This window comes from Peromyscus leucopus, chromosome 4 (assembly GCF_004664715.2).
Source record: "Peromyscus leucopus breed LL Stock chromosome 4, UCI_PerLeu_2.1, whole genome shotgun sequence".
NCBI lineage: Eukaryota > Metazoa > Chordata > Mammalia > Rodentia > Cricetidae > Peromyscus > Peromyscus leucopus.
Window position 1 is genome coordinate 42,205,027 of NC_051066.1, and position 24,432 is coordinate 42,229,458.

At 40.2% G+C, this 24,432-nt stretch overlaps 1 protein-coding gene across 1 annotated transcript in view; it reads right to left on the minus strand.

The window, feature by feature from the left end:
• Slc38a11 (solute carrier family 38 member 11) overlaps positions 1 to 23,836 on the minus strand; it is a 49,288-nt gene extending 25,452 nt beyond the window's left edge. Inside the window, exons 1-7 of the mRNA XM_028856883.2 lie at positions 23,675 to 23,836; positions 23,145 to 23,265; positions 21,091 to 21,165; positions 15,672 to 15,806; positions 14,396 to 14,461; positions 13,084 to 13,190; positions 10,350 to 10,429 (exon numbers count right to left, since the gene is read on the minus strand). Coding sequence (XP_028712716.1) covers positions 10,350 to 10,429; positions 13,084 to 13,190; positions 14,396 to 14,461; positions 15,672 to 15,806; positions 21,091 to 21,165; positions 23,145 to 23,265; positions 23,675 to 23,713 — 623 coding nt within the window. The 5' untranslated portion in view covers positions 23,714 to 23,836. The remainder of the gene's footprint in view (positions 1 to 10,349; positions 10,430 to 13,083; positions 13,191 to 14,395; positions 14,462 to 15,671; positions 15,807 to 21,090; positions 21,166 to 23,144; positions 23,266 to 23,674) is intronic.
• Between the last annotated feature and the right edge of the window lie 596 nt (positions 23,837 to 24,432).

A 24,432-nucleotide genomic window follows, 5' to 3' on the forward strand; every position in this document is an offset into this window, starting at 1 on the left:
TGAGTCAATTTCATGAACAACTGGGACTGCCTTTTATAGAGAGCCACAGTCCACCGACCTGATTGGGGAACTTACAGTTTTACTTCAGAAGCATTAGAGGTCCTAGATATGTTTTTCATAAGGTGAAGATATGTGTGAGTATGAATGTGTTCATTTCAAATGCTTTGCAAGTGATGGGAAATTAGTTTTCTATGATTTTACCAAATTAGACTATTATTGGATGTATAAACAGGCATGTGTACTTACTACCCAATTTTGGGTTTTCTGTGAAGGAATATTTTTAAGGGTTGACTCTCATAGATCTCTTCCCAAAGTTTTCATCTAAGCACTAACAATGGTTCTTACTTTTTCTCCCTTAATCTTTGGATCACATATAGAGTAACAGAGACTAGGAACTGACAGGTAAAGAAATCCAGCAGGTAGAAAATGTATTATGTTTTTCATGTGCATAAAATTCTACATATGTATGGGGTACCATGTGGTGATTTTGTAATACATATATGTGCCGGGCAATTTTAAATCAGGGCAAACACACGCGCATGCGTGTGCACGCGAGCACACACACACACACACACACACACACACATTTATTCTTTATCATAAAAATATTTAAAATACTTTCTTCTAGTTTTTAAACCATTAACTGTACATTATCCATGTAATTTTTCTACAGTATATAAAACAGAACTTATTTCTGTTACCTAATTGTATCTTTGTCTATCCCCTCCTCAGTCTCTAGTGACAACCATTTAACTCTTTAACTTCTAGGAGAGCAACTGTGTTTGTTTGCTTTTTTGGGACAGGGTCTCACTGTACAGCCTTAGCTGGCCTGGGATTCCTACAGATCTGCCTATTTATGCCTCCTACATGCTTGGAGTAAAGGCATGTACCACCAAGCCCTGCCTGAGATCAACTTTTAAAATATTTCACAAGTGAGTGAGATCATATGGTACTTGTCTTTCTGTTTGTGACTTATTTTACATTTCCAGTTTCATGTTATGGCAAATGACACAACTTCGTTTTGTTTTTTCATGGTAGGATAGTATTGTGTTGTATATGTTTGTTGCATTTTCCTTATTCATCAGTGGGTAGACACTTGGATTACTTCTATATTTTCATTATTATCAAAATGTTACAATAAGTAATTAGGTAATTTTTGAGAAAGAATTACCTATCCATCTGTGATGGCAATTCTTGATTGTCAACCTGACTAATCTGGAATTAACTAAGACCTCAAAATGGGGGCTCACCTATGAGGGATTTTTGCTTGATTTGAAGTGGGAAGATCTACTTTCAATCTGGATTTTTGAGGTGGGAGGACACACCTTTAATCCAGATCCTTTGAGATGGGAAGAGCTGTCTCTAACCTGGGCCATGCCTTCTGCTGGAAGTCTATATAAGGATATGGAAAAAGGAACTTTTTGCTTTTCACCTGCTTGCTTTCCCTTGCTACCAAGTCCATTCCTTCTTGGCATTAGAGCCTACTTCTTTGGGATTTCATATATATTGAGGACCAGCTGAGACATCCAGCCTCAAGGACTGAGTAAGTACTGGATTCTTGGAATGTCCATTCATAGGCAGCCATTGTTGGATTAGCTGGACCACAGCCTGTAAGTCATTCTAAAAAATCTTATCTATCTATCTATCTATCTATCTATCTATCTATCTATCTATCTATCTATCTATCTCTGTCTATCCATCCATCCATCTATGCATCCATCTATTTATCTATCAATATTTGTAGCTAGAGTTTTCCTGCCTTGCCCACAGTCAGGACAAATCTTTGTCACCCGCCAGTCCCACAACCGCTCAGACCCAACCAAGTAAACACAGAGACTTATATTGCTTACAAACTGTATGGCCATGGCAGGCTTCTTGCTAACTGTTCTTATAGCTTAAACTAATCCATTTCCACAAATCTATACCCTGCCATGCAACTCGTGGGTTACCAGCATCTTTTCATGCTGCTTGTCAGGATAGCGGCTGGCAGTGACTCCTTCTGCCTTCCTGTTCTTTTATTTCTCCTTTCTGTTAGTCCCGCCTATACTTCCTGCCTAGCCATGGGCCAATCAGTATTTTATTTATTGACCAATCAGAGCAACTTGACATACAGACCATCCCACAGCACAGCCAAGTGCAGACCATCACAGACACCTGCACTCAGGCTTGTGGTCCTAATCATCCTCTATGTGGACCTGCTGGGTAAAGCCACGAGGAACCCAAGAACGGACTCCCACAGGACATACAGAACATCCCACAGCATATATTCATTCTATATACTCTGTTACTCTAGAGAATCCTGACTGATACACCATCCCTCTCCATTAGATCAAGCCTCCTATTCTATACAACAGAGTATATACTCCACATAAAAGGAAATAACTTCTCTAAAGCATAAAATGTCTTTTAAATAAATTATTGAATTTGCACTTAGAATTTCATGTAAGTCAATAATAAAAAAGTTTAAACCTGGCAGCTAGAGAGATGGCTTGGAGTTGAAAGCACTTCCTGCTGTTCCAGAGGATTCCTTTCTGTTCCCAGTAGTCATATTGGATACAACAGTCTGTAACTCCTGCACTAGGGAATCTGATGTCCTCTTCTGGCATCCCTGGTATCAATATTCATGTGTACACACACACCACAACAACACACAACACACACACACATACACACACAACACACACACACACATACACACACACACACATACACACACACTTAAACTTGGCTTTCTAATTGAACTAGAGTAAATAGGCCACATGGACTTCCCTTCTGTTTTGAGATCCCACTAAAATGTTATTAAAGGAATTTAAATGGTTCATGAGGGAGAGGATGGTGGCAGAAGAGATATCAGTGGAGAAAAAGGAAACGTGGATGTTTATGTCATAACTGTGGAGAGTCATATAGAAGGTGCTCATGAGAAAGAGTGTGGAGTAGGCAAGGCTCAGAAAGAACAGGGAAGAGGTGAAGGGGTGTCCTAGGGTGGTGGGTGGTGGGGCAGGAGCAAACTGAGAGAGGCAGCCTGTCTAGAAGGCATAGCAGGACAGGACTCCCTGTCAGGTTGATCCATCATCTTATCTGAGTGTTTGGGAGAGGCTTAACAAAAGGCATCCTATCTAATGTCAAACAAGGTAAACTCGTTAAAACAAAACCAGTAATCGAGTGTGGGAAAAAGGAGAAGGGGGTTGGGAGGAAGGCTAAAAGAGGAAAAAGTACTTAATTTTAAAAGCTTTAGTGTCTGAGAACTACAACAGGTGAAGAAGGAAAAGATAATTTCGGGCCTGGCAAAGAGCAGTTTGCAGCCTTGGCACAGACAGCACTTAAAAAGAAGGATTGCTTCCTTCACATAAAAAATGTGAACAGATGTGAATTCATATAATTCTTTTTTAGTCTTTTTGGTGGGGGTGGGGGATCGAAGTCAGGGTTTCCTGTGTGCTAATCACATAGTCCTATATGCTTTTTAAGAAAAGGTTTATTTTTAATCATTTTGCTTTATATGTATGTCTGTGGGAGTATATGCCATGTGTGGGCATGCCTGTAGAGGCCAGAACGAGACATCAGATCCTGAGGATTTGGAGTTACAGCTGGTTGTGAGTGAGCTGCTGGATGTGGGTGATGGTTTGGATACTTGGACTCAGTTGTCTTATCTTGATTGGAAACTTAAATTTGTTGTCTTCATAAGAGCTGAGGGATCAACAAGGATGTCCTACCAAATAAACTTGTCTTCATAGAGTGATGAAGGCAAGCTTCAGGCTGGACAGGGTGTCTCACCTGAAATCTCAGCACTCAAGAGGCAGAGGCAAGTAGATGCATATAAGTTTGGGGCTAGCCTGGTCTACATAGCCCATTTCAGGCCAATCTGGGCTATATATTGAGTCCCCGCCTCAAATAAATAACAACAAAACAACAACCAAGCTTCAGGTTATTGCTCCTGGGTCTTAAGACAGTGCACCTCTGGGTCAGGAGGCTCATAACACTTGTGCCTTCTGGGAGCATACTCTCAAACTCTTCAGTTGAGCTGAGGAGGCTTCCAAATATTCCAGTGTGGGCAGAGCCCGATTTTTTTGTTGAACGCTTTATAAATTAACTGCTTCAACCAGACACAGCTGAGAGTTAAATGATCTGGACAGCCCCAGGCACAGCTCAGTGTTTCCTGTTTTCTGTCAAGCTCAGAAGGACCAGCAGATCTGACCATGCCCCCCAGCTCAGCATCAGCTGGCTCCTTGGTCACTGTTCACCTTCCCAGCTCATTTGGGTCTGGCTCTGTGATACAGATCTGTGTTTGACAGAGCTGCCTGGGGAAATCCTTCCTCATGATTATTCTCAGTGTCAAAATGGATTCACTTACTTTAAACACAATTTTCAAAAGTTGATTTAAATTTTCAGAAAACTTAATGCTGATTCTTTTGGCCAAAATTTGGTTTCAGTCTTACAAAAATGATCCCTGAGAAAAATCTTGTAATCATGAACACATTTTGTCTCTGGAGATACCAACTTCCTTTGATTCTTTTTTTTTTTTTTTTTTTTTTTTTTTTGGTTTTTCGAGACAGGGTTTCTCTGTGTAGCTTTGCGCCTTTCCTGGAGCTCACTTGGTAGCCCAGGCTGGCCTCGAACTCACAGAGATCTGCCTGGCTCTGCCTCCCGAGTGCTGGGATTAAAGGTGTACAACACCACCGCCCGGCTCTAATTTTTTAATATTATGAATATTTGTTAGAATTATGAGTGTTATTTTGTTTTCTGATGTTTACATGTCCAACTCTACCCTCAATGAACTTTCATAGACCCACAAAGGGGGACTGACTGGGTTATACCTACTTTTGTAGCCTCACAACCTAGAACAACCGACTCAGTAGGCATTCAATACATTGATTGACACTAGACTCTTCTATTTCTCCTTTTGGTAGTGAGTTCTGGACCGCCTATGGATCTAATTGTCTAGACTGAAAACCTTTATGTCAACCACCACCCTAAGCAACTCCTGCTCCCTTAGAAACTTCAAGGTGACACTAAATCTACCTAACTATCAGCTTAAAGTTTCCTCCCCCTTCATGTCTGCTAGTCATGTGTATATACTGTACCAGTTGTCCTGTGCTAGACTCTTGGATAGACAGCCTTTCCCCAAGCTTTTGTGCTCCCAAGCATTGCCCTCACCTGGGCTGTAAGAAAAGCCCAAATTAAAATGGAAGCTTTATCTGGCCACTCTTCTGCTTCAGAACTGTCAGTGTCCATCAGCTAAGGAACAAGCCAAAATTTCTACACTGCAGCAGAGCGTTCCCTTTATCTTGCTCTCTGCCAAACCATCTATATTGACTTCCTTATATATTTTGGACAGACTTTCGGCCTAGAATCACCAAAACTCTAGTTATGTCTAAACACAATATTGATGTGGTGCCCAAGGAAGGGGGTGGTGATAGGGAAGTGCGGGGTCAATAGCTGTCATGGTCTGGGTGATCACTGGCTTTGAAAGTAACCCTAGGAAAGTTTTCCTGGATAGTAAATACTTTTTCCATGACAATTTCATTGCCTCAAGACGATTCTTATTCTCTTGTCCAGCTAATCCCCAGGATGAACTGACTAAGGCAAGGAAGGCACACGGATTCACTTAGCTGTCAGGTGATTATCTGGCAATTCCTTACTGAGTCCCAGGTTTGTGGTGAACGCTCTGCTGAGAGATGAGCATAGATTGTGAAAGAGCAAACGTGACCTCTGTGCTCAGCATGCTTGCTGCAAGATGAAAGACGTAAAGTCCCCCTGCAAGAAGATGCCTAAGAGATGAATAAATTCAGTTCAACAAGGAACATGATCATTTTATTTCTACATGGAGAACCCTTCTATTTCTCTATAGCTCCACATTTACAAAGCCCAAATACTCAACTTCTGAACCCATTCCTCATCACCATTCTGGGATGAGAGCATAAGCTCCTGGAAGGAAACCCACATTGCCTACTATGATCTTCAGAATGGACCCACATGTTCCTCTCTGTATCCTTAGGCCACACTTTCAAGCATGAATATCCCAGCTTCTCTCCACATACCATGAAAATGCCCCAAATTCCTTCAAGAGTTCCTGGAAGCTGGATGTGGTGACACATGCCTTCAATCTCGGCATTTAGGAGACAGAAGCAGAAGGTTTCTGTGAGTTTGAGGCCAGCCTGGTCTACATACTGAGTTCTAGGACAGACAGAGATACATAGTGAGACCCCTGCCTTATCCCCTACCCCCAAAAAAGAATTCATGGAGCACCTTTAGATTCATTTTTTTTTACTTGAACTACAACTTGCTCAATAATTCCTATGTTTAAAACAAAATAAGGCATTTTAGTCTCTTTTTTTCCCCTCAGGCCATTTTCCCATACCACTTCACCTCATTTATACCCTTTCTCAAATAAGGGGGTTGGGAGGACACAAGAGGAGAAGGGGGGATTTTCCAGATTCAGTGTTTTCTATTGAAATAATTTATTGAACATTGTTATGCCATATGCTTTTTAAGTATATACATGACATAAAATAATTCGTTAGAAACATGGTGGGATTTTTTTTTAATTTTTAAAATTTTCATTAAACAATGTCTCCAGGCTCCAATAGTATTTTTCCCGAGAGAATATTTGTCATTCACTTATATCTTGAATTTTTTTGTAAGTGAGTTCTACCTATACCATTTAATTGAAACCTCTGTAATCTAAGTGGATACTGTCATTTTCAGGGTACAGTGGCTCTTCCACATTTCTAATCATTCCTGCTTTGATGTCTTTTGGGGCCACTCATTTTCCTATTCAGTCTGGATGCATTACTGGCGGTGACCCTATTCTTAGCTCCAAGGGGCATCCTGTGGGCACCTGTGACCTGATCTCAAGCAACTCCACACAGATCTTGGGTAGGAATCCTTACAGATCCTCATCAGAGCCAACTGGAAATAATCCTTGCTGTGGACTGGAATCCCCAGAAAGAGAAAAATCTTTCTCTTTCTGCAGACTTAGACCTGAATAGATAGAAGTTGAGACTGCCTGCTGTTATCTTGTGACAGTGAGAAGGCATTTCAGAAACTAGAGCTCAAACAAGAAGCAGGACAAAGAGACAGATGAAAAGAAAAGCTGTGTCTGACTCCCTTAATTGAGCTCTTGGATACAACCATACCCACAACCATACCCAGCAATGGACCTTGAACCTTACAGCTCGGTTAATAAATGGTCTTTTACTTCAGTCAGGTTACAGTTTGGTGACTGTCATTTACAACAAGAACAGCAACAATCCATATGTCATTTAAAAAGTTCAGTGATTGACACCCATCAAATCTAATCATTCTCTTCCTCAAATATGTACTTTTACATATTTTTACCCATTTTTTCCTGATTCTCTCTTGAATCCCTTCTAGTTTATTAAATTGTAGAATTTTGGACTTAGAATGGACAGAGTAATGAAATTAATGCTTGCTGGGTTCTAGGACACAGTGTGTGTATCTAAATGTCTCTAAAAAGCATAGATATTCATACTACAGTTATGTTTAGAATGCTAAGTTATTGATTAAAATGCTAAAACAGAGGTGTCTTATGAAGGAAAATAGTTTCAAATTTGATTCCATGTTATCATTTCCACACTGATTATAAGATATGAATATCAATGACATCCCAAGTAAAGATTTTTTTAAAATAATGCCTCTTATTTAAGTTAGAAAAAAAAGTGTGTTACTGTATTTTTATACTTGTGTACTTTCTGGAAAACAATTAAATTGCCTTGTTAACCCAGTTTTTATAAAGCAAAGACCTAGAAAATACAGTAAAACTGATCATAATTTCCAAGAAGAACTGAGAGTTGTGAGGCTGTGGCTATTTGAAATCATATCAGAAAGCAGAATTTATGGCCCTATGAGTTATGGAAAAGGAAATTGAATTGTGTTTTATTTTTAAACACAACCACTAAAAAGGTGTTTCCATGGTAACAAGGTCAATATCAGCAGCCGTTACAGACCTGCCTCTCTTCTGATAGTGGGTTTAAAGATCTTTTTTCAAATACCATTTTAGAAGACCTACAGGGGGAGAAATCTACAGCTTTTCTGATCGCTCATCTGAACTGAAAATGAAGAAAAGCACACATGGTGTATTGGATTCCTCATGTTTTATGGATGATAAGCATCCAGGCCTGTCTTGTTCTCAGAAAGAAGCCTGCTTGACTAGCTTCTGTGCCAACCGGTACACAGATTTCATTAGCCTGATTGTCAACAGGGCAAGCAAAAGTTGTTTGCAGAACTATTCAAACAGAAATAAAGGGCGGCACCGTATGAGAGAACATACTTCTTAGACATCTAAATATTGGTAGAGTTAAGTAAATATCCCCCCCGTTATTGTAAAGACTCAGTCTCAGATAAAATATTATATCACCAGTTGAGGAAATTAAGGCTACATTTTGTTTGGGACCAAAACAAACAAATTGCTCTTTAAGCTCTGTGGCCACGACATCAGCTCATTCAGCCTGACAGGAAGTGCTCATCACTTTCTCCCTACCCCACCCCCATAGTTATCCACAGAGTGCTATTTTTCCCACTAAACTGGAAGACCCTTGAGAGCAAAGACATTTCATTTCTTTTTGTATTAATAATGATCTGTCACATCACACTTTCTATATTAAAAAAAAAAAAAACAAAAAACCCTGAAAAACACAAATGAAGAATGACTCATCTACCAGACCGCATCAACTAGAAAGAAAAGCCTCTGCTTTCATTTGGGGAATGAGGTGCAGCTGGGGTATGCTTGTGACCAGTCTCCGGTCAGAGGCTGTCTGGCTCCTTGCTCATAGACGCTTTAACTGTCCCATAAGGAGTCCAATTGCCTGGCCCCTAGACAGATGAGTCAGAACCTCTGTGGGTGGGGCCCTGGCACCCCAGTCATTCCAGCTATTCAGGTTAGTATAATGTGCAGTGGAGATGGGAATCAATGTTTGCCCCTTCCGGAGGATAATTGAGTTCTGATTCATTGACTTCTCAAGTTTCCTAATTTTCTCTCTACCTTTTCCCCTTTGATATCACCTCATTGTGTTATATACATCTAGTATATAAAACCTTTTATTATAAATGGCTACTTAGAATCATTTTTCATTATAAATTTTTCCATCATTGTAGTTAAGCCTCATATAATCACCATTTTGCGAAATTATTACTTATTGTATTATTTAATGCATGGCTTATCTTTCTGTTCTTGTAACTCAGTTTTTGAAAACCAGGATGGGATTTAGTATCAGTGCAATAAGTACTGAATAAGAAGCAACAGAACAGGCTGCATACCTCTGTGTTTCCATGTGTGCATTTCCTGAACCTAAAATGCCTTTTCTCCTCTTGTCTATCTAAAGAAGTTCCAGTTCGTCTTTCAAGATACCAAGATCTGCTATCGCTCCCTCTCTGAAAAGCTCTCCTCGATCCAAGCAGGTCATGAAGCCCTGGTTTGGGCAATGCCTTTGCCCCTTTCCTGTTTTCACTTCACAGTTACCACATTGGATTGAATTTATTGTTCTTCTGTTTTTAAATCATCCAACGGATGAACAACTTGCAGCAGACACTGATCTAGACAATACATTGCCCTTTTCTTCCAGGACACAGCACAATCCCCAGAAACAATAGCTGCTCGATGAGTGCTCCCTGAAAGGAGGGATAAATGGCCACATTGATGCTGAACCAAACCAAATACATTTCAAAGCTGCTAAGGGTGTGCTAGAGCTGGGCTCTTTTCTCTCTCTCTCTCTCTCTCTCTCTCTCTCTCTCTCTCTCTCTCCTCTCTCTCCCTCCCTCCCTCCCTCCCCTTCCCTGCCTCCCTCCCCCTCCCTCCTTTTTTGGTGGTTGATCTTGGAAATTTTGGGGGCCCCCTTGCATTCTAGTCAGGCCTTCTTCCAAGGGGCTCCACTTCCCCAGCCATCTGCCCCAATTCTTATGATTACCATTAGTAGAAGATTCAGTATTCCTTGCACTCGTTAAGATGTAGCTTAAATTAATTTCTTTATTGTTTAGTACATTTTAGGTCCCTTGATGCATTTCCTGACTGTAAAGCTTTCTCTGATTTTTTCCGAATACTCACTATGTGGTGTTTCTCATTGTTAATGTGTATATAACTTCTTTCTTCCTTCTTTCCTTTCTTATTTTCTATTTTGAGACTGAGTCTCTCTGTATCTCAGCCTCGCCTTGATATTGCTTCACAGCTGAAAACGACTTTAAACTCTTGATCTGGCTGCCCTCTTCTTGGGACCTGGAATTATAGGCATGAGCCACCATGTCTGGCTATATTTTTATTTGTGTATTTTTCTTATGTCCCTGAATATGCTATGTTTCAGCAAATATTGATGTAAAGTCAAAAGTACAACAACACTTACATGTTTGGCCCCAAGGAAACTGCCCTTGTCATTACAATTCCGAGAATTAGAATCGTTAAAATTGTAGAAATGAGAGAGATCTGCAAAAAGAAACATGAAGACATCATCAGTATAAGATGAAGATAATTTATTTAAAATAGTACATCATTTTTATTAATTGGGTAAATTTATTCATAGTTTGTTTTTACCCAGTTCCCTACGTGGTTTATAACCTTACAGATCTTCCTCTACACTTGGGTGGGTATGTAACTACTTAACAGATTATAATCATCTCTGGGACCTAAACCGAGGATCCAGTGTCCACTGTGATTTTGCAACAAAGCTTTAAGCCCTTTCTGTGCCCTTTCTGCACAGGATACAAAGTGAGTCCTTTTAGTTTATGAAAGTTAGAGTGAAAATACCTTTTCTTTTCAGGCCCCATTTGAGTGTTGAATTAAACTGCTTTCATTTGAGTGTTGAATTAAGCTGCTTTCATTTGAGTGTTGAATTAAGCAGCTTTCTACCTACCGTTGCTTTTCCTAGTCTCATCTCTCCCTTTTCCTTTCAACACAACATGCATACACCCATCTCAATTCTGTGTTAATGTCTGCCTTTCCCTCTCCGCTCTTGAGCTCCACTGGTCTATTTTCCCTGTGTGGTTTGCCCTTTGCTCTGAGTTCCTGGGTCTGTTCTTTGTCTTCCTCTCAGCACTGTGCCTATTCCATCTGGCTAAAACACAAGCTGCTGTGCATGCGCGTGTGCTCTGGACACTCATTACATTAGGTTTGTGAATCAATTCTTTATTTATAAGCACATTTGAAATGATTTCTAGGATAAGTAAAAAATGTCTCAAATTGCCTTTATTTCATGTGATTATCATTAACATTGGGTTCTAAGTTTTTAATGTTTAATTTGAAATAAATGTCTACGACAAGTTCCCTGGTCTTGTGAGGAACAGAGAGAACAATTAGCCAATTGAAGTCCACACAGCTAGAAGGTGGCAGGTGGAGAGAGCCTGCCCTGGGCTTTGTTAATTGGGATGTCAGTATGGCACCTTCAAGAGACACGTAGGGATTTAATATGTTAAAGATTATCATTTTTTCATGAATGTTTTGCTTTCTACTCTCAGAAGTGAAGTGAAAAAAAATGCTCCATCATTCAGATAACTGACACATAAAAAATTTGCTTTTTCTTACACTCTCCTTTCTCTCTGTCTCTGTTTCTCTATCTCTCTGTCTCTGTCTCTCCCTCTCTCCCTCTCTCCCTCCCTCCAAAATCTTACTACGAAGCTGGGCTGGCCTAGAGTTATGTATAGATGAGGTTGGCTTCAAACTCATAGAGCTCTGCCTGCCTCTCCCTCCAGCTCCTGAAGTAGAGGTGTGCACTGCCAAGTCTGGTCTCCCTTTTGGTACATCCTTGCTGGTCTCTGAAGGGCTGCTAGGGAGGGAAGGCCTTTGGTGAGAACACTCTCAAACGCTGGCTTTGTGTGCAGCTCTGCCTGGACGAAGGGACCTCATCACGGGATGCACCACATCCAACATCAACAGCAGGGGTAAAACACGGTTGATGGTTGCAGTTACTGAAGCAGACCATAAAAGCATCACATGACTGAACCTTTTCACAAACACATGATTAGAATGTTTAACTATGTAGACATAGTACCATTATATCTGGGTAAAATAGAAACGTTTCTTGGCAGTAAGAGAATAAAATACAGGCAGATAAAGGATAGTCTATATAAATAAGGTTATGTGGTGGGTTAAATAAGTATGCAGTTAATTTTATTAGAAGGAACTCAGTACCATCGGCAAAATTCTCAACAAATGATCAATCAACAAATTGGTATTTAAATTCACTGAGTGGATAGCACTTGGGAGGCAGAGGCAGGTGGATCTCTGAGTTCAAGGCCAGCCTGGTCTACAGGTAGTTCCAGGACAGCCAGGGCTACATAGAGAAATCTGGTCTTGAAAAACAAAACAAAACAAAAATTCACAGAGTGGAAACATGTATAATAGACATTGTAATTTACAAATAAAACCATTTGACATCATTTAAGTGATTCATCCTTACTTGTAATTTGATTTACTTTTCATTTTAACTGGTACACAAAACAAAACAGTTTTATAGATTAGGGTACCACACAAAGTTTGTTTTATATATATATATATATATATTATACAGTGCTTAAATAAGATTAAACATTTATCTCTTCAACACTTATTTCTTTGTCATCCTTAGTTTAATTCAGTTGTGAAAATTCTCTACAAAAAATGATGGGATACTTTTCTAATAAAGTAGACTTATTTAAATATAGCTTTCTGTATTTCCTAAATTGAAAATCCATTTGTCTGATATCAGATTAACTCCTTTAAAAAAGAAAAAGGAAGAACGTATTTTATTCACATTTAAACATCAGTTTCCCCAAATGAGATATTCACAGTTTGCTAAGCATAATTTTGATGACAGCTGAATAGACTGTAGGTCCATAAAATTGATGGCTATTTAAAATGTAAAAATGGGGCTGGAGAGATGGATCAGGGGTTGAGAGCACTGGCTGCTCCTACAGAGGACCTGAGTGGGATTCCCAGCACCTACATGAGAGGCATTTCACAGCGCTCTGTAGCTCCAGTTGCAGGGGCTCCGTGCCCTCTTCTGGCTCCTACAAATACATGCTGCACATACATACATGCAAGCAAGCAGAACACTCATTTATATAAAAATAAAAATAAATAAATCTTTAAGATATAAAAGTTACCTTTCCAAGCTTTGCTATATCTCGGTACAGCGACAAAGGCAGAGTAAGTATAACTGTTGAAACCACAATAATGAAGTGCCGGCCAATAAACAAACTCCCAGGATCAACTAAAATATAGTAAATACTATTCAGTGTTCATAGATATAAACACATTGGTGACAGTAACTACCTAAACATTTCATTACGAACAATGGGATTAAAAAAACTAAATCATACATAAAGATGATTTTGAGTTAATAGACAAAAGAATCATGTTAAAACAGAAATAGACCACAAAAATATAAATACAAAATAACCCAAGAATGAACCTATGCTTCTTATGATGTCATAGAATTTTACAATCCTATGAATAGCTTCTTTAAAAATTATTTATTTATTCGATGTTCATGGCTGTTTTGCTGTATGTATGTCTGTTCATCATTTGAATGGATGGTGCTCATGGAGGCCAGAAGAGGATGTTGGTGCTAGGAATTGAACCCTGGCCCTCTGCAAGGGCAGCCCATGCTCTTAACCACTGAGCCATCTCTCCAGCCTCAATAGCCTTGTAATCAGTTTCTCTGCTCCTAAATTACAAGCAAACATGCTCGTCCTTTCTGAATCGCTCTCATAGCCATGACACGGTGACATACTGAACAAGACGTGGGTATGTGTCACATGCTGCAATGTTACCTGAGGATATTCACAGCAGCTTTTGTCCCATTGCCCTACAAGGGAAACAACACAAATGTCCCCTGGCTGACTGACGCACTAGCTTTTCGGATTTCCATAGTATGGAATGCCCCTAACAATAGAAATATAAACAGACTCCTGACAGAGTCACAGGGAGTGACAGATCTCTGCTACACACAGCCTGCCGATGGCATTGGCATGATATTCTGAAGAAGAAAAACAAAACAAAACAAAAAACCTGCAACGAGAGAAATCAAATGGAAGTTTATGAAAATGGCAACTTTTTTTTTTTTCCCTTTTTGGTTTTTGTGACAGGGTTTCTCTGTGTAGTCCTGGCTGTCCTGAAATTCACTCTGTAGACCATGCTAGTCTGGAACTCAGAGACCTGTCTGCCTCTGCTTCTGGACTGTTGGGGTCATTAAAGACATGTACCACCATGCCTAGAGAAAAACAGCTACTTTGAAAAAGTAGCTAAAAACTAGTTTAAATCTGTGTTGTAGGATGGACATGGATCCTGGGAACTGCAAGGTCTATGAGCTAGTCCAACTCCACATTCAAATATTTCGTTTGTAAATTAGGAATTACATTCTAACTAGGAAAAATAAGTTTATTTAAACTAAGCACATTTCTCATTTTTACCCACCTCCTGGGATTCTTTGAAAAACTTTGCTCAAAGTATCTCCAGTTATTATGTTGTAACTTATCATGGCTGAAAAAACAGTGACAAGAATGGTCATTAGTAAGACTGCACATATTTTTTTATCTTACATATTCTGAACACTGGCCGTTACTACTTTATCGACATAATTTTTAACACACATTGCATGTAATTTCTAGTATGTACAGACTAAGGATAACATGATAGATTTATACCAGAGTGTCAGCTTGAGCTTCAGGAAGACTTTCACTTTACAAATTGGTTCATCCTAGAATGCTCTGGAACATTGAGTTTTGACACTTATTTGAAATGTGATTCATTTCCTTGTTGAGGCCTAGTTTCCAAACATCTTTTTGGGAAGAACAGATAATAATAGTAAGATTTGAAGGTACACACACACACACACACACACACACACAAAGCCTCTACTTGAAAATGCAAGAGTTTCAAAGGAAGTATATCTTTTTAGATTTCTGTGGAAACAGGTGGACTTACTTCAACTGTAGCTTCTCTAATTTTAATAAAAAATATGAAGTCAACATTGTTTGAAATTCTCAAAGAATTAATAAGATATTTTTTAAGTGAAGTCTTTGGTCATTAATTTATTTGAACATTTTATCTAGTTAAGAAGAAGTGGGTGACATTTTCATCACTGTGGTACAAATATTGGTACATGGCTCCATCAAATCATTAGGTTTCCAAAAACAAAACAAAAAAAAATCAACTGTATTAAGCCTTAAGAGAGACTTACTAGTTTTTTCACTCACTTTCAATCGCAAATCATTGTATATATGTCTATGGGTGTGTGTATGTGTATATATGTGTGTGTACTGTGTGTGTATATGTGTGTGTCTGTGCATGGGTGTATATATGTTTGTGCATGCATGTGTATGTGTGATATTTGTGTGTATATATATATATATATATATGTTATATATGCATATACACATTTATCTGAGGAGAGAGAGAGAGAGAGAGAGAGAGAGAGAGAGAGAGAGAGAGAGAGAGAGAGCTCACCAGGTAAGGAAAACCAGAACATTACCAAATCCTTATTTTATTTTAGAAAAAAATGCTTACAGAATCAGTAAAATGTACTAGAAAATAAGAAAAAAATGTTAAAGAGGCAAACACTTAATGTGGAAAACATTTCAACTGCTAATAATTTTTGATAACTCTCAAATGCCTGTTAAAGCTGCTAATTACTCAGAAAGGACTATGTGGGTACAAACCATTGTAGCATATGTCTTCACAGCTACCTTACCTATAAAAGGGTACATAAACTGTAGGGCAGAGAGCAGCAGGTATCCTGGAAAGCCGAAGGTCTTGTTAACCAAAGACTGGTAGGAGTCTGTTCCAGAAAGAGCTCCTCCTTTTATCAATAAAATGAGGGAAAAGTCTGTAGCAAAACAAAACACAAATCATGTCAGAAAACATTTGATACAAAGGTTTTGCATGTTTTGACTGAATTGTCTTGGAGAAAAAGAGAATTATTTTTAAATCAATGTTTCATGTGGCCAAGGCAGGCTTCAAACTTGCTACGTATTCGAGGATGACCCTGAATTCCTAATCTCCCTGCCTCAACCTTCCCAGTGCTGAGATTATAGGCAAGTGCCACCCTGCTGGGGTGTGGGAACACCATCCAACAATGGAGTCCTGGAAGGGGTAAGAAAACAAGACAAGGGTCTTGAGACTTCAGTTCCTTCAAAATCATGGACTTGCTCTTGGAATGTGTTTGTGTGGCCATCCCAAGTATAGTGGCTAGGAGTGAGTTTACTTCAGATTATTCATTACAACTGGCTGTTGTAATGCCTCTATAGGAAAACGTGTTTTTGCCATGTGCAGCTTGTCCTTGTGATTATATTCAGCTTGAACTCAGGAGGACTTTTCTCATGTGCCCTTTCTTAACCCCCAGCATATAAATTGTCTGATGCTCTGAATAAAGTTTGCTATTGCATGAGACTGGAGTTCCCTCATTGATTATTCATTATCTCCCAGGTCTCCCTGCCTCCAGAGTAGTGATGCTGGGTTTCTGACGGTGGTGGGGAATGAAACCAAGGCTTCATGCATACAATCACGGTACCAATGGTGTCTCATCCCCAGCCTGGGAAAAAGGGAATTCCAGGAGAAGAGCTTCAACGGTACAGTATTACCACAACAAGGCTCACAACTTTCAATAAAACATCACTTTTCTTGAAACCATACTCTTCTAGGTACATGTTTTCCAATCACAATGTAGATATCCTCCAATGCCCAGGTGATGGCGGACCGGGCAGGCAGGGATGACAGCCCAAGACCAGGGCTACATGTAACTTTCTAACCCAAAGATGTGGCCACTGTTATAAGGCCGTGACTCCACCCCAGGAGATATAACACAGGTACTCAACCTGTGAACACTGTGGTGAGAAAGGATGTGAGTATTTTAGAATTCATAAATATATAGGACCTACTCAGAGCATTTGGTTTGGAACAAAATAAAACCAGTGAGTTCATTTTAAAGCTATTATGGCTAAGAGTACACTTCATGGATATTTTTTAAAAAAATTTACATTGTAATCATTTCATTTCAAATTTAGAATTAAAGTTGAAGATATAAATATACAGAAGTTATGTAATTAAAAAATCATTTTTCCCCCAAGCAGTGGTAGCACATGTCTTTAATCCCAGCAGTTGGAAGACAGATGCAGGCAGATCTCTCTGAGTTCAAGGCCATCCTGGTCTACAGAGTAAATTCCAGGACAGTCAGAATTGTTACACAGAGAAATCCTGTCTCAAAAAATCAAAAAACAAATCATTTTTTTTTCTTACTTATCATTTATCTTAAAGTCACATTACTAAACGACTTGTTGGCTGTCTTAGGTACAAAGGTATGCCAAGGTTTGGTACCTATTTTCCTTCCTCCTTTTATTCTCATTCACCTTGATTTCTTCATATTTTTAAGTGAATTGGAAATGCATTAAAATAAAAAGGGAAAAATATTGATCCCTGTTCCCTCCGATGAATCCAGTCTAGTCATTGTCTCCTAACTCTTTTGCAAGCTTTTTAAAAATTATTTGCTTTTTATTTCATGTGCATTAGTGTTGTGCTTGCATGTATATCTGTGTGAGGGTTTTAGAGCCACTGGAACTGGAGTTACAGACAGTTGTGAGCTGTCATGTGGGTTCTGGAAATTGAACCCAGGTCCTCTGGAAGAGCAGTCAATGCTCTTAACCACTGAACCATCCCTTCAGCCTCTCTCTCTCTCTCTCTCTCTCTCTCTCTCAGATTTATTGAAGAGTATATAGTGTTCTGTCTGCATGTATGCCTGCAGGCCAGAAGAGGGCACTAGATCTCACTACAGATGGTTGTGAGCCACCATGTGGAACCGGGGAATTGAACTCAGGACCTCTGGGAGAGCAGCCGGTGCTCTTAACCTCTGAGCCACCTCTCCAGCCTCGTAACTCTTACAAAGCTATTTGGTCGGCTTGTTTTAGTTTCCACTTTGATTTGCCCATCTTCCAAGGTTGTTAACAGCACAGCGTCTGGTCGTTTTCCTAAGGTCTGGGGTACTTACACTGGCTGTTGCCCACTTGCTTTATTGTGCTCACAGCCTGCGCTCCAATTGTGTATGTGATCCTTGCTCTAGTTTTCACAGACGTTAGCAAAACGTAAATGTGTGTTTTTAGTTCCAACTGTCAAAACTCCAGATTCCTACACCTAGCTGCCTTGTACCTGGAGATCTCATAGCTCTCCCTCAGAGATTTCCCTTGGAGATCTCATAGATGTCCCAGTTTTAAAAGGTCCACATTCTAATTTGTGTATATATACTGGAATTTGATTCTGTGCCCATTTTTCTCCAGCCTGTGAAAAATCTCAGCAGAATGTTGAGATGCCCTTGACACCAGAATGTTCTTCACTTCTATTCCTTTCATTCCCAAAGCCATTACCCACCACACCTCGAGTACAAAACCACCTCTCTGAATTTTTGTCTCCAATCTGCTTGCAGTAGAAGAACAGCTAACTCCTACCTGTTGATCTGAATGCTTCATTAGAGGTTTTAGGAAGGCAAAAGAAAAAAAAAAAGAAAAAAAAAAAGAAAAAAAAGAAAAAAGAAAAAGAAAAAAAAAAGGCTGGCCTTTAACCTTAACCGATTTCAAGGCAGAGGCAGGTAGATTTCTGTGAGTTTGAGGCCAGCCTGGTTTACATAGCATGTTTCAGGTGAGCCAGAACTGCACAGTGAGACCTAATAACATACACAAAGACAGGCAAAAGAAAAACTCTGGAGGTCTGGAGATGTAGCTCAGTTGCAGGGTGCTTTCCTGTCACGTACAAACCTTGTGTGTAACCCCCAGCAACACAAAGACTAGGCCTGTGGCCCATGCCTATAATCTCAGCAGTCCAGAGGTAGAGGCGGGAGGAAGGTGAAGCTCATCCTCTGCCTCACAGCACGTTTGATGCCAGCCTGCATAGGAGCTTATGTCTCAAAGAGATCTAGAGACAAGCCACTGTTTAATTGTGGTGTTACTAAGTAATTTCCATAGGGCCAAATGGATAATAATGACCACGGGTTTCAGGACACGGGATTTAAATTCCAGCCTAACTCTAAAGCTGAAGATTTTAATTCCTCTGTTGTACGATAGATTCTGTAGCACTTTCGAAATTTGTAGCAAAGACTGATTTCATTAAAAAATTAATTGTAGTGTTAATTAAGAAAAAAATAGTGTACTGTATTTGTAGTGTTTGCTCTTAAAACATAAAAAAGAAAATGAATCTTAAGATATAAATTGTTTGACCTTTGTGAGGGGAATCTTTTATTTATTATAATTATTCAAGGATTTGGGTGATGTTAGTAAGTGAATGGGTTAATCATTCCTACTGCTACTGAGCTTGCAATGCATGACTTGGCAAGACTGTACACCATGGGTACACCAGCAATTGAACATGCTATTTCCAGTGTGATTTATTTACATGTAATATTATGTGAGTTTACTAACTATTCATTTTCTTCCAATCCTGATTCACAGGTGAGATGTTTCATTTTCTCTGCCTGCTGATTTATAATTAGGTGTTCACAATGCACTAAAGCAATAGTAATATACATGGCTGGAAATTAAATATTTACCAGCACTGACCAGGAAGCAGGCAAATAAAAAAATGGGAAGGCTTTTAAAGATACTTGTATTCATAGGCATAGATTATGCTTTTCTCAGCTGGGGTCAGAGAAGCTTCTTTTGGCAGTGGGAGACAGTTAAATGCAGAGACTAAGTGAATGATGAGCGCTTGACCCTAAGTGGGACATCTTTATTGCTGCCTCTACAGCTCAGGGAACATTGATGAAATGGAGCCCAAGAATGCAGGAGCCAGAGGAAGAGGAGAAGGGCTATGAAACAGTGTCTCCTGGAGAGGACACAACATGTACTCATGAGCTCTTTACAGCCTGCACAAGATAGGGCTTCATCAACAGTCCATCATGCCCATGGGGGAGAGGCTCACGAGACCCCGCCCTTTCTTGTGGAGCTATGGGCACTTAACGGTGGCTGGGCAAGGGGTGTGTGTGTCATTTTCTTCCATGGTATAGCCACTGATATGTTGTCCATGTTCTATTAATAACCCTTGTCTCTACTCAGACAAGCAGCTACAGTTCAACTCAGTGGGTCACACCACACACACACACACACACACACACACACACACACACACACACGCTTCCTAGAATGAAAGGATAAGGCAGAGGAAACAGGTGGCCAGGAGGTAGACTAGCAACCCCCCAGGACTGGTGGATTATCTTTGGAGCCCCACCTCTATCTCACGTTGCCCTACCCGCTCCCTGCGGAGACAAAGAGGTTGACTTCCGGCTTTCAGACTTTCAGCCTGAATCCCTTGTGAAAATAAGAGTTGGGGAAGGTGTATAAACTCACAGGAGGGGGCTTTCTTGAGGCCCAGGCCACAGGTTCAGAAGAGGGACAGCTCGGGGCTTTTGCACTAGCTGGTTTAAGGCATCTATCTAGGTTAAAACTCCTAGCTGTAACCAAAGCAAAGGCCCCTGCATTTGTGAATGGACGGCTGCCACCTTCACAGTGATCCTAAATCACAGGCAAGGCACTGTTGAATGAAGTGGCCTGGTAGAATGGCGGGGCTGAGTTGAGGATCACGGGGAGGAGAGGTGATCCCGAGGGCTGAACCTAAATTGCCATGAGGAGGAGTGGGGCACATGTGGGTGGTAATTTAGCTTTCTGTTGCTCAGGAAGGCACTGGCAGACAGAGCACACCCAGGCATCACTGGCAAGGAGAGAAGGGGCCAGCCCTGCTACATGAACACCAAGACCCCAGTACCACCTACACAAACAGCTGACTTTGGCTGCTCATCTGCGCGCAGCTGCCAGCCCGACCCTGCCGTGTGCACTGTGGAGCCGCGTCCTCTTAGTCATTGCCAGCCTTGGAAATGACTTTCTCATCAACCGCTTACTGTATGAAGTGAAAAAGGCACATGACCAGGTTTAGGCTTGGTGATAGAACACGCTACTTTTACTAATCTGTTTAAAGGATTAGGAAGAAAAAGCAAATCTCCTCAAATGTGATGCTTAAATTCCTTAGGATCCTTTGATGGACTTCTTAATTAACTAGGAGATCCAACTGCAGGGTATATTTGTGTAGGTAAAGAAGTCATTGAACAATTTAAATGACAGGGATATGCAGCTATTTACCTGTAATATATGAGACCCAGAATAAAAGCAGCATTCCCAAGGGAAATCCAGCTTGCTTCATTGAATAAGGCAATCCTGGAAAAAACAAAATGCCCCAACCCTCACATTAAAATGAATTATAGAAATGCGAACATCTCTCACAATTCCTGCATAGGAAGGAAGTAAAAGAAATCATGTAGGTAAGTGATAAAAAGTTATAACGCGAGACAAAATAGTCCTAAATCAAATATTAGCAGATTGGCACTTATTCCAGAATGGAATGCCATTAAATTAATGACACGTCAAGAGAGAAAGAGCGTGGGATGACTGAAGAAGAATTCAAAAGCAGCGAAAGACAAGGTGGTTCCGGTTTACACCAACAAGGCTTATTTCAGTGTGACGGTTAGTGGCCCGGACTCCATGGACGGCAAAGACACCCAGTCCTTCCTCACATGCTGCTGTGGAAGGCAGCAGGATGGTTGTGGGCTCTTAGGGAAGACCGATTCTGGAGCCAAAATGGGGGGACCATGTAGAAAGTGAGAGAATACAGGGGGAGCAGGATTAATTCTTGCAGAATTCTTTTCAAGCTAAATGGGGTCCATAAAATTATTTTTTTTTTACTGCTTTGTGGATATGGATAATTTTAGATTATAGACTACAAAATATTCAAAATGAAATAATTTAAACATTTCTATCCAGAATATTTCTTTTTTCAGAAAAGATTTCTCCTTGGAACAAAGCTGCTGAGTGCAGTGAAGTGGAACATTTTAACACCACTGACCTGCATTAACCTGAAAAGTATTCATACTGGGAATAAATCCTAGAATTCTGTCAAGTTCAACTGTCCATACTCCATGATGCATGGACACAGGCTTTTAAACAAGCCTTTGTCCCTGCTCACTAATGCTCCAACTCGGGAATCTCCAATTTATTGTTCATTTTAAAATATGTGTACATGGATTAATGTAAAGCCAGAAAGCACACAAACTTGTGGAAAAAAAATAAGAAAATGAACTCAGGGGCTAGAGAGATGGCTCAGCAGTTAGGAGTACTTGTTGATTTTGCCAAATACCCATTTCCCAGCATCCACGTGGTGACTCACTACCATCCTTAACTCCAGTTCCAGGAGAGCCGACACCCTCTTCTGACTTCTGTGGACACTGAGTGTGCAGGTGGTGCACATGCATGCGGGCGAAACACTTACACATGCACATAAAACAATAAATAAATAGATAAACATTAAGAAAAGAAAAGCAACTCATTTGATAAACTTACAGTTTTAAGCAGATAAAAATATGAAAATGTTGTAGCAAAAAGTTACATATTTGGTGAGCATTGCAGTTGACAGGATTTTGGTTTCTCTGCCTTTTCAGAAAAGGAATGTTTTCCAATGACAAAAAAAAAAAAAAAAAAAAAAAAAACCAAAAATAAAAACAACAACAAAAACAAAAAACAAACAATAGACCCTGGAGAATCCTGCTTGTATTACTACACTGCAATACCCTTTTCAAGTTTTCACTTTTTAAAGAATCTGTCCCTTGCTTCTAATTTATTGGAAAAACATGGACTATTCTTTCCTTAGCAATTGTAAGCACTGTTGTAAATTAACTATATTAATGACTCAATGTGCAAAACCAATATTTCATGAGTTCACATTTTAAGTTTAACATCATATAGGTAGGGATGGAAATACTGTCAGGTTTAATTTTTCATAGGACTGTTAAAATCTCTTCTTAAACTTTTGTACATGTTACAGATACATGAATCTGGAAGTTCCATACAGATACTAATGTGATTTAAGTCATGGATTCTACTTCAGAAAAAAAGGAAGAAATGCATTAGATGAAATGATCAATTGACCAGGAAATCTGTGAAAAGCCCATTTTCCCTGTCCACTATGCATCCCATCTCCCCCTGGATGCTGTCTACTGTGGAGTAAAACACCGTCATCCATTTAAAATTTTTTTCCTTTGAAAACAACCAGCAACTGCTAGCAGAATATTAGCAGTTTTAAAAGTTTGCTTTTTTTTTTTTTTAACTTCACAAACAGAACCAAGCAGCCACAGATGGCTTACCTATTATGCCAGATCCTATAACAGAATTGACTACGTTGAACACAGCTGTAGACTGACACGATTTCCCTTGGCGTTCATGCCCGGAGACCAGGCTTTCTCTGTCACTCAGGTCTGTTTCTCTCTATTTTAACAGATAAAAGAATGATTAAATGTTTACCAGCTTGAACAGGGAAAATACCCGAAAAATAAGCAATGCATGATTCAAACATAGAAATGACATCAAGTAATTCTTATAGCGTTAATAATATGACAATAAGAAGGGAAAACAGGAAAGGCTAGTCACTCAAAAAAACTTTACAAAGTTTATCCGAAAGTCTGCACTTTTGACTGCCCAACTCCCTTGACCTAATTCTAGAGTATGGGGTCTGTTGGGAGTCAGTCACATGATTTCATGAAATTAAAGAGGTTATAGAAACGTATTTACTAAGAAGGTGTAGGTCAAATGAAGTCAGATAAAGCCCCCTCCCCTTTTTGCCAAACCAAGAACCAGCCTGGGAACTGTTCAGTTCCTGCCCCGATGCCAGTTTTACCTGCCGTGGGTCCCTCAGCTGTGGCTGCTGGTAGCTCATATCTGCTCAAGGGAAGGTTCTGGGGCTGGGAAGCCGGCTCCCACCTGGACAGGCTCCCCTGCCGCCTTGCCTGGAGTTAAGGTCGCCAGAGAGTTGGAGGGAGCCCGTTCAGCGGGTCTGGGTACCCTGGACGCCAGGATGCAGCTCACAGGTCTCCGCCTTCGCCGGGGGCGTGTTCTCCCCCTGGCTGCTGCTGGTGTGGATGCTGTAGGATATTTCCAAACCGGAGCTCAATCTCCCCTCACTCAGAGCGCAGGGATATCTTTCCCTGAAACTGCAAAAGTACAACCTGTCCCTCCCACAGCGCCCTAGCTTGCTTCTGTTCCTAACTCAGCTGTTGGTTCCTATTCTAGCTAGAGTCTGCAGCCAGCTAAGAACCCAAAAGCACCCAGCTCCAGAGTCACTTCTCTGCAGGGCGTTGTGACCCTTACACCTACCTCTTTTGGACAGAACAGGACGGATGAAATTTTAGGACTTTGCTATTAAGTGGAAATTGGAGGCCTCAGAAAGAAAGAAATAGAACACAACACAACATAAAACACTGTTCCTGAGATTTTAGCAACTTGTTTGCTTTGCATGCCTCAATTAAATGCCTTCTAGTAACTTTCCAGAAGAAGAGACATAAAGAGAAAGGCATAATAGATTGACACTGGATTCAGGTAACGAACCTTTGAAAGGGAAAGGGGCGAACAGGGGATGAAGAATGGAAGGAACCTACA